General features: G+C 33.4%; 1 protein-coding gene across 1 annotated transcript; it reads right to left on the reverse strand.

Annotated features, from left to right (window-relative positions):
- Positions 1-3,605: 3,605 nt before the first annotated feature.
- LOC122035165 (E3 ubiquitin-protein ligase RMA1H1-like) lies at positions 3,606-5,958 on the reverse strand. The gene is made up of 2 exons (XM_042594563.1): positions 5,716-5,958; positions 3,606-4,413 (listed from the first exon to the last, which is right to left on the reverse strand). The coding sequence occupies exon 2, from the start codon at positions 4,396-4,398 to the stop codon at positions 3,748-3,750; it is 651 nt and encodes a 216-aa protein (XP_042450497.1). The 5' UTR covers positions 4,399-4,413; positions 5,716-5,958; the 3' UTR covers positions 3,606-3,747.
- Between the last annotated feature and the right edge of the window lie 5,637 nt (positions 5,959-11,595).

The following is an 11,595-nucleotide window of genomic DNA, read 5'->3' on the forward strand; positions in this document are numbered from 1 at the left end:
TAGGGACGAAGACATTTTTCATCTCTAATCATGAATGAAAAAAATTCATCGCTAATCAGGGATGAAAATAATTTCATCCCTAATCGAGGATGAATTTTGCGACGAATGATTTGTTGTAAACTTTTACAACGAATTTAAGTTTTTTGTTGTAAAATCTGCAACAAGCTATTTGCAATGAAAATATACTCGTCACAAATATTTTTTACGATGAATTATTTTTTAAAAATCCATCACAAAATTTATCTAAAATCATGATTTTTTTTAGTGTGAGGTTGAATTTGATTTAAGTTTAACTTTATTTTTTTTTTAGTGAACTTAAGCTTGGTTCAAATTTAGCTTAAGCTCTCAATTCGAATTTGATTCTTTAAAAATTTAACAATTTTAAAATTATTTTGACAGCTAGTGAGTTTATTCATTATGAGAGTTTCTTTATCTATTTATAAATTTATATAAATTTTTTGGATAAACATAATTTATCAATTTTGTCTATAAATATTATTTATAATCTTTATTTTTGAAGATTAACAAACTTATTATTTTTAGTTAGATGAATTGTTCAAATAGAAAACAACCATAGAAACAAACAAGCAAAGAATGAATGAAATACAATAAGGATCTCAAACTCCATTCCGATATAAACAAACAATCCATCAAAAATCAAATACAAATCCTACAAAAATACATCCACCAGATGGATGGAGGGATTAAATCTTGATGAATACGTGCATTCGGAAGAAAAAAAATTTCCACCTTTTAACTACTTGACAATCGATTTTATAATTTATCTCTCTTTATATATCTTAGGCACTGACCATCATATAACTTGGACACTGAAGTAAGGGACACTGTTGTTACACTGAGTTGAAGAATAAAAAATCTCGAAATATGTCTGTTAATGTAATTATTTATAATGATCAAGATATTAAAATAGTGGCTCACGAAATTAAAGGTTGAGCGTAAATATGCATATGTTGGATCGGATGCTGATGTCGGCGCTGATGGTCATGCTGTTGACCGCCAGATTGCACCCGACTTTAAAGGTGACTGATGTGGTGGGGACGGTCGGGCTATGTGGTATAATCAAAGACTCGATCAACGTAGATATGCAGGGACCATGTGATTGTGATGAGTTTATGATTAGATCAACGCAGATAGCATCAGTATCCAATCTGCCGAGATGATCCGACTTGGCTATCTACTAAATTGTCAAGCCGACATGCTGACTTACCGCTGTCCAACCACCTGGTATGGCAACTGTAACACGAAGGGACTCGATAATATATTATTAAAGGTATAATCGAATAGAGCGGAGTCGAATAAAGTAGAGTCGAACTCTAAAATATTTAAATTTGACTCATTTATGATCAAGTCAAGCTCGAACTTTATTTAATGAATATATTCGTGACTGACGAGCTTATTCAAATTTTTATAAAATTTAAACGAAGTTAATAAATATAAATTATAAATTTAAATATTCATTAAAAATTAAATTATATAATCAGATAAAATTATAACATTTTTATTAAAATTTATAATTTTATTTTAATAAATAAATTTAATATATATATATATATATATATATATATATATATATATATATATATATATATATTTATAAATAGAGTATAAAATTTATAAATTTAATATCAAAATTATTATTTTTCATTTAAAAATTAATTCATAAACTTACTAATGAACATATTCACGACCTAACGAGTTGAGTATTATGAAATTTGAATTTAATTTATTTATCTTAATGAGTCTCATTAAATGAACTTTTATCGAATCAAATTTCGAATAGCTAAGCAGTTTAATTCATTTACACTTTTAACAATTACTTTAACACAAAGGGAAACGATAAGACCTTTAGTGAGATGTATCTCTAGAAGTTCTCTTCATAAGATGCGTCCTTAAGATGCGTCCTTTGGATTTCTCTATAAGTTAAAGGAGGGGAGTCTCTACTATCAGATATGCTTTACTCCATTCTTTATTATTTTATTTATTTCTATTATATTATTTTTAGGATAATAATTTAGAGTCAGGAACTTGATAGGTGACTCCCAAGGGCATCTACAACAGTGGTTTTTTCCAATATTTTTCTGTTTTCTAAGTGTCATCAGTACTAAGCACATCTTCAATGGTGAGAAAATTGTTTAGCTTTTTATGCGGCCTCCACTAAAAAATTGAAGAGAAAATCAAATCCAACTCTTTAATTTCTGATGACCCGTAGGAAAGAGAAAAACAAAAAAAGGTTCAAAAAAAAATCAGCGCCAACCCAACTAGTAATCTCTGTCTTCACATTTTTGTGGGGCCACATAAAAAAGCCTACTCCACCATTCGCAAGATGCCTTAGAACATCATATTCTAATCCCTTGTTCATTCATTTGTTAGATAAATTAGACCTCATCTATTTAACATAGATTTTGAATCAAAGGATCTTATTTCTAGGACATCTTGTCCACCGTCATGGTCAGGTTTTTCTTTTTTTAAACTTTTGCCTGGGTACCCAGATTTTTAAGGAATGGTGGGACTGGTATAAAAAGTTAATAATTTTTTAATATGATTTTATTAATATTTACTTTTTTTTTCAAAATCTTGTTTATTATCACTTTAGTCAACGTTTATTATTTTTTTTTTTTACATTTTTTTATCAATTTTATTCTAACCGATGCATCTGTCGTTTTTTTACCGTTGTTTTCTAAACGTTGATTTTGCCGTTTTTGAACTTTTTTTTTTTCTATCAGTTTTTTTTAATCATTTTTTTCTAACGGTTGGGATTGGTTTTAGATTATATATATCAATTATCTTTTCTAAATTTTTCTTATTCATCCTACCCCCAAAAAATCATTCCATTATTATTTTTTTAATCCATTTCAACCTTGGTTACAAATGATCCAAATTATAATAGAGGTTTTAGATATTTAGAGTACTCTAATTTTGTTGGACAATGATCAAAAGTCTTAAACGATTTTAATATAAAAATAATTTGAAGGATATATCGAGATAAATATTTCAAGACTCTACCCAAGAATTTGAAGAATACCTTCGAAGAAACTGCGAATTACATAATAATCAAGTATGTCAACTTTATGTCGATTTGATTGAACATATTTGGACACGCTACGAGCACGATTAGTAAAAGATTATTTTTATAAATTATTTATAATAATTTATTATTTAATATTATATTTCTTGTTTATAAATTTATAATATTATTTTTTACTAAATTAAATGATATAAGAGTGATCCATTACTAAATAATTAAAGATTTTTTTAAAGAGGTGTGAATTGTTTAGCTTGGAATCATACAAAAATTATAGAAAAGTTTTTGCATAATGGAAAAAAAATGAGATTTTTTTTAGTTTTGCTATGATAATGACAAACCTTAAAAATAGAAAAAATCTCACTTTTGAGATTTTTCAGAGATGGCCGTAAGTCGTTTGTTACGTTATTATTTTTTTTTTCGCAGATGAGATGTCCGTGTCCACCGGGGCACATCAATAGAAGAAAGATTCGACAATTATTGCTCCATAAGATGAGGTGGATTCTTCAGCCGCGTCATCACTCTTAAGTGCGGTGTAGATTCCTAATTACGGAGATAAATATTAAATAAATTTAAAATATAATTTATATAATCTTAAAACTCCACTTTCAAAATATACAGAGGTCATTAGCTAGTTTATGCTAACTTTTATCCAATGTTTAAGCATCATGGAATCGAACCTATTTACAAGCTCTTTTAAGGGTTTAGAACAGCAGCAAACACACCACCGCACAACAGAAGAGGAAGACCCAAATCTGATGCAGCGAGTTCACCACCTGTAACTGCTGCCTTTGAAGCCTCGGATTGTTGCCACTAAGTGTTAGAGCATACTGACGACTGTGAAACCAGGGGAGTACCGCAATCGCTAAACCACCAATATCGGTCATCAGCGGTGAAGAATTGTCGGCAATACTATCGTTGACATGGTGACGAAACTGAGATTCTTGTGCCAAATTTCTAGCCAAGTTATTGCGGTTGAAGTTCATGGCAGGGCGGAGCGGGACACCCGAAGCCACCTTGGCACCGCTATCTCTGCCTCGGCCAAAGAGTGGCACGATGGTGTCCTGAGAGAGGAAGGCCTTGCACACAGGGCACTGCTGGTTGGACATGCTCTTCGCTTGCATCCACTTGTATATGCAAGGCCAGCAAAAGAGATGGCCACAGAAGGTGACCACCGGATCCACCACCAAGTCTAGACAGATGCTGCAGTCGAAGCAGCCACTCATCATCGTCACCGGGGCAGTGTCATCTTGCGTGTTGCAAGCCGGTGGATCTCCATCCCGAGGCTTGTCCATCGTGCTGCTGACCATGCAAGCATCAGTACTAAAGGGCTCGGGAACATATTCAGCTTCCATTCACACTTAGGAATCCTGAAAAACACAAAGGCAACAATCATAAATCAATAAGCTAGTTTCCTACAAGGCACACACAGCCAATTCGAATAGAAGTAGGGGACAGTGATGAGATAAGAAGAAAGCATTTGTCTTTTTTGTGGAAGGCACAGCGGCTAAGTTGTCGGCGAGTAGCAAAAGCAATCGCAATCGCAATCGCAATCGCTTAAGGTCGAATATGGTGGACCACAGATGAGTCACAACAAACTAAATCCAAGTTCCATCCATGTCTTATTGCTTTAAAAAGACATTAACCAATGAATATGGATGATCAATTCAATGGCAAACAAATTCTGGTGAGTAGGCTCATAAACAAACAATAGTGACAAAGGTAGGTCTGAAGCTTATCCAGAGCATCCATATTATTTATTAGCTAAATGAGTACTCATCAATGTCAAAATACAGAATATTTTTGTGCTCTATGACGGATTTGCACATGCAATTGGCTGAAGCATCAGCATCCAAGTACTAAACCCTAGAGATAATCATTGAATGAAATGCAAGGTTGCTTTCACTTCATTTTTTTGTGAACCGTATGAGCTAAAAATTCATATTGTAGAAAATAAATACCAACCCTGTGCAAGGTTGCTTTCACTTCCCTCTTTTTTAATACAAATTCTAACTGTAGTAAATCAATACAGGAATTCAACAATCAGTGGATGTGATTGGTTGAATTTCTAAACTATTTTTCTGGAGTTAATATACTGGGAAGAAGACATTCGAAATGAAATGTTGACACAGGATCACATCAGAGAATGAACTGACAAAATTTTTGTTTTAATTTTTTATGGGTCAAATGGTAGAACCAGAGAAACTATTTATCAAAAAGATAAAATTATGATAAAAATTGGACAAAGAAAGATGGAATTTCTAAAACATATCAACCAAATCAAAAGGAAAAAAATCTAATATTTTCATGGACGTGATGCCTCTGAAAGGAAAGGAAATCTGATATGGGTATCAATATTTCAGGATAATCCCTTTCCGAAGAAGAAAATCTATAGCGCATAACTAATATGGATCCAGGACAAAATTTTTTTGCCAGAGTGAGCTTTTCAGGGGAAGAGATCATGATGGTACATGCTAATCGCCCTGATCACTATCAGAAGCACCAAAAACAAAAACTCATTTTCCCCCTTCGATTATGATTAGTATAAAAAAAAAAGGGGGCGATAGAGGTCGATGAAACAGGTTGAAGCGAATAAAGAAGGAAAGCGAAAACCTAAAAAAAAACAACATGAAACAAAGGACTAGAGAAGCAAGGAAGATAAATCGGCATACCTATTTCAACACAAGCAACAAAGCGGACAGATCTACGGATTCCAGACGATAACGCCTCGAACGCAGCACTAAATCGAAATCGCCAACTGCAAGAAAGGATCAGCGTGCGCCAGCGAAGAGGGCGTAGAAGCCGGTGGGAGGCGGCGCCGTCGAGAGGAGGAAGAGAGCCAGCGGCGGAGTTGGGCGACGAAGTCCTGAGGCGCGCGATAGATATAGCAGCTCCAGTCCGCACTTGCCCCTATCGGACGGGTCGAAAGTAAAGGCAACATTTTACGAAGGACGCCCTGGATTTACTGCATTCCAGCGGACGCCCCTTGATTTATTATTTTATTTCCTATTGGCGATCAATATTTTTTTTTAATTACTCTCCGTATCCACCGAGGATATCTTAAAATTTCCTTTTTAAGTTTTCTAGAAACATTCATTAAATTTTATTAGAATATTTTATTGGACAAAATTAGAAGGACCCTTTTTTAATAATTTTTTAATCTATAAAAGGCCTCATCCTATTAGTCTCCTTATTAAATTAGATAAGTACTCTTAAATATTCCATCAATTTTGTCATTTCTGCAGGCCAATTTTAAATTTAGAACTATATAATTGTAGTTGCTATAAAATTGGATAATGTAGCAGCGTCTTGGAGATGATCCCAAGAATTATAAAAATAAAATAAAATATTTGAACACGTTTTTAAATTAATGTAGTTTATAATTTACTTGTTCTCAATTTATCTTTATTTGTTTGGTGTTGTAAAAAAAAAACTAAGTTTTGGAAAAACAAAAAACACAAAGTATGAATCTTTCATAAGTAGAATATTTCTTTCTTTATTTTTCTTTCGATTCAATATTGAAGAAGAAATTACACGAAAGGAATATACATACGTTTTTTCTTTCTTGAAATTATTTTTGTTGCCTTGCACAACCAAACACGCTATCGCTTTGTGCGTTTCACATCTAAAAGTTTGGGTTAATTAATTAATAGTCACGGTGAACTGATAGATACTTGATTGTTATCACGGGCGACAAAAGAGATCACGGACGATAGAAGAGAAGGGGATCGTAGGTGGAGAGCTTCTTTTGCTGTTACTTTTCTATGTGTCAAAATATTGATTGTTCCACTTGAGCAAATTTTGTCCGGACCGGTTCGACATTCGGTGTGCGTAGGTCATACTTATACACGAGTCAAATTAGTTCAGTGCAATCCAGATCCTGAATTTACACTCCCCTGTAGACCCACATGTGAGTCCATGCATTTATTAAAGCATGTGAATTAATATAAATCAATCAAAATGCTTTGAAATTCCCAATATGAAACTAAAGCCGTTGGAAATTAAACTTATTTTTTAGATATAAAAGTTGTTGATAAAGTTTTGTGAAGATAGAATAGATGAGGTGGCAATCATGATAGGAACAAGAATTTCATGAAGATAAAATAATAATAATAAAAATAAAAATATCATGATTATCTAAGTTTGATGCTTATCCAATAAGCCTATAAATATGTACTCTTTTTCATGAATGAAGCAAGTTGAGTTTTGTTTTATTCTTCTTCTTTTCCATGTAGAGATTCTCCTCCTCTTCCATATTATTTTCTCTCATATTTTCTTCTCCAATAATTCTTTTTCTAACAAAGTGGTATCAGAGCCATGGTTAATGGAGGTATGGTTTCCTTCCAAGTTCCAGTACTCAAAGCGAGTAATTATAACAATTGGAGTATCAAGATGAAGGTGCTTCTTGGAGCTCATGATATTTGAGAGGTTGTAGAAAAAGGCTACGTTGAGCCACATGACGACTCGACGCTAACTCTGACTGAAAAAGACAGTCTAAGAGATTTAAGAAAGAGAGATAAGAAAGCTCTTTTTCTCACTTATCAAACTTTAGATGAGGATGATTTTGAGAAAATCTCAAGTGCAACTTCGGCCAAGCAAGTATGGAAAAAGCTCCAAATCTCATATCAAGGAGAAGAAAAAGTAAAAAAGGTACGACTTCAGACATTAAGAAGTCAATTTGATGTTCTTCGTATGAAAGAAGGTGACTTAGTATCCGATTACTTTTCTAGAGTCTCTACAATTTCCAATCAACTAAAGAGAAATGGTGAGAAACTAGAAGAAATAACTATTATTGAGAAAATTCTTCGATCATTGGATTCTAAATTTGATAACATTACAACCATCATCGAAGAGACCAAGGATCTACAAGTCATGACGATTGAGCAACTCCTGGGTTCATTACAAGCCCATGAAGAAAAGAAGAAGATAAATGAAGAAATTACTCAACAACTACTAAAGACGACTCTTCAACCGACAAAGAAAGATGAAAGCTTCAGTAACAATAGAAGTCAACGTGGAAGAGGTCGTGGATATGGACGAGGCCGTCCTAATGAGCAAGGATGGGTTTCCAACAACAACAATGAAAGAGGAGAACATTCAACAAGAGGACGTGGAAGAGGGTACACAAACTCGAGGTACGATAAATCTCAAGTTAGGTGCTGCAATTATGACAAATTTGGGCATTATGCAAAAGAATGTAGATTGCCCAAGAATAAAGTATATGAAAGAGCAAATTATATGGAAGAAAGAAAAGAAGAAGATGACACCCTACTGCTAGCGTATAAAGATAATAAAAGAGAAGAAGATACAATTTGGTATCTCGACACTGGTGCAAGCAATCATATGTGTGGGAAAAGAAACATGTTCGTAGAGCTTGATGAATCAGTTGGTGGTAATGTATCCTTCGGAGATGAATCAAAGATTGAGGTAAAAGGCAAAGGTAACATTTTCATCCGTTTGAAGAAAGGAAAACATGAATTTATCTCAAATACTTTCTTTGTGCTAAATATGAAGAGCAACATCCTAAGCTTAGGATAACTTTTGGCAAAAGAATATGATATTCATCTAAAAGATGGTATGCTCATCTTGAAAGATCATATTGGTTGCTTAATTGCTAAGGTGCCTATGTCAAAAAATAAAATGTTCTTATTTAATATTCAAAATGATGTTGTCAATTGTCTCAAAGCTTGTTACAAAGACATTACTTGGCTATGACATCTTCGATTTGGACATCTCAATTTTGGGAGGACTAGAACTGCTTTTAAAGAAAGAGATGGTGAGAGGACTACCTCGCATCAAACATCCTGATTAAGTATGTGAAGCATATCTACGTGGGAAGCAATTTAGAAAAGGTTTTCCAAATGAGTCAAGTTTAAGAGCTCAAAAACCTCTTGAACTTTTATATACAGATGTTTGCGGTCCGATAAAGCCAAGTTCACTTGGTAAGAGTAATTATTTCATTCTTTTCATAGATGACTTTTCTCGGAAAACTTGGGTATACTTCTTGAAGCAAAAATCGGAGGTCTTCGGCATATTCAAGAAATTTAAAGCTACCATAGAAAAGTAGAGCGGTCTCTAGGTCAAAGCTATGCATTCTGATCGAGGAGGAGAATTTACCTCAAAGGAATTTCAAAAATTTTGTGAAGCTAACGGAATACGGTGATCCTTGACAGTTCCAAGATCCCCTCAACAAAATGGAATGACAAAAAGAAAGAATCGAACCATCCTTGACATGGCAAGGAGCATTCTCAAAAGCAAGAGGCTACCAAAGGAATTTTGTGCAGAAGTGGTTGCATGTGCAGTATACTTATCCAACCGATCACCAACAAGGAGTGTGTGGGGCAAGACACCACAAGAAGCGTGGAGCGGAAGGAAGCCTGGGATTTCTCATCTAAAAGTTTTTGGAAGTATAACCCACGTTCATGTGCCTGATAAAGCAAGAAGCAAATTGGATGATAAAAGTAAGAAGTTTATTTTTATTGGTTATGATACTAACTCAAAAGGGTATAAGCTATACAATCTAGATACTGGGAAGACAATCATCAGCCAAGATGTCATATTTAATGAAGAAGAAGAATGGAATTAGGAATCTCGAAATGAAGATTATAACTTTTTCCCGTACTTTAAAGAAGAAGATGTGGAGCAACTAAGGGTGGAGCAACCAAGGGTAGAGCAAATAAGAGAGGAACCTACTATTCCACTACTAACATCAACATCAAGTACTCAAGGAAATTCATCTGCATCAACTTCAAGTGAAAAATTAAGTGAGAGAGTACCATGCTTTAGAAGCTCACGAGACATTTATGAGGTAACTGAAAATCAAGTTTAAGAGGGGGTGTTGGAAATTAAACTTATTTTTTTTAGATATAAAAGTAGTTGATAAAGTTTTGTGGAGATAGAATAGATGAGGTGACAATCATGAAAGGAACAAAAATTTTGTGAAGATAAAATAATAATAATAAAAATAAAAATGTCATGATTATCTAAGTTTGATACTTATCCAATAAGTCTATAAATATGTATTCTTTTTTATGAATGAAGCAAGTTGAGTTTTGTTTTATTCTCCTTCTCTTCCTCGTAGAGATTCTCCTCCTCTTTCATATTATTTTCTCCCATGTTTTCTTCTCCAATAATTCTTTTTCTAATAAAACTTATTTACAATAAAACTTCTTCCCTCTTCACTTATTTTCTATTCACATATATCGAATACATTACAGCACAATTAGATCTCCTCACGAGTAGCGGATGTTTTTGTGCAACCGACCGAGTGCACAGGACCATACGGTCAAGCCTGGCTTAGGGTGACACCACGAGGATGGCCCTGGTCAACTGCCCACCTCCGGCGACCATGAGTTGCCAGCGGCCCTACACGGCTTCCTTGTGCGGCCCCACAAGACCGCCTCGTGCGGACGCAAGTCGCAAGCAACTTCGCTCGGGTCATTTTTATTTATTTCTTTCCATCATTTTTCTTCTCTTAATTTCCTCTTCTTTTCTGTGGGCTCTCCATAGGATTTTTCTCTCTCTCTTTGTTTTTCTATTCCTCGGCGGCTACGCAGATTCATTTCTCATGGATTATTTTCCTTCTTCAATCCACACCTCGAAGGAAACAGAATGAACAAGATCTATTCTATATAATAAAATTCAAGCCCTAATACTCTAAATTGTATGTTCATTAATTAAATAAATCAAGAATACTATATGAACCTAAAATATGACATGCAATGAGGTTTGCATGACTAATAAATTATTAATCAATTTGTTAAACTAATCCATTTTTTCTTTAAAAAAAAATAGGTCACATGAATGAGATGTGCACCAAATCTCCTCTAAATATTATTTTTTAAAAAATACTAAAAGTTCACATAAATATTTTTTTTATGTGAGTTGGAAGTTTAGAAAAGCAAAGCTTCATGGTTAGTGTATGACTTAAATTAAATATGGTTGCTTGCAAGGATCATTAGTGACGACATAAATTGCAATTTTTTAAACATGCAAAAATATTCATTTTTTACATTAATATATTGAATTGAAAAGGACTTTCAACTCACTTTCCGTAAAAGTTGACACGTTGACCAAATGAATAGGAGAATTTATTTTCTAAAAAAGGATTCCAAAACAATTTGATATTGACTCTTAGATATTTATTTTGAAATACTATTGTGTGTTAGCTTATCAACCATCAATAAAAAAATAATAATAATCAAAAGAATGTCTTTATTGTTAATTTTATTAAAAGTATTTTTAAAAAGTTAAAATATTGCTCCCAACGTTTTTTTTTTATTTTGAAGACACCCTTATTTAGTGAAAGACAGATCACCTGATTGAAAAAGAAAACAAATAGAGAATGGACCACTTATCATTACAATCAAATCATAATCGTAATTTTATCATAATTAGTTATAATTCAAATCGTAACCGTAATTTTATCATAATTAGTTATAATTCTTTCTTAAATTAATCGTTCTCTATATTATAATTTGAATCAGCATGAATAACTAGATACCACCCAGGGGTCGTCTCCCACTTAGCGATAGGTTGTTTGGCCACTTATT

This window comes from Zingiber officinale, chromosome 11B (assembly GCF_018446385.1).
Source record: "Zingiber officinale cultivar Zhangliang chromosome 11B, Zo_v1.1, whole genome shotgun sequence".
In the NCBI taxonomy this organism is placed as follows: Eukaryota; Viridiplantae; Streptophyta; class Magnoliopsida; order Zingiberales; family Zingiberaceae; genus Zingiber; species Zingiber officinale.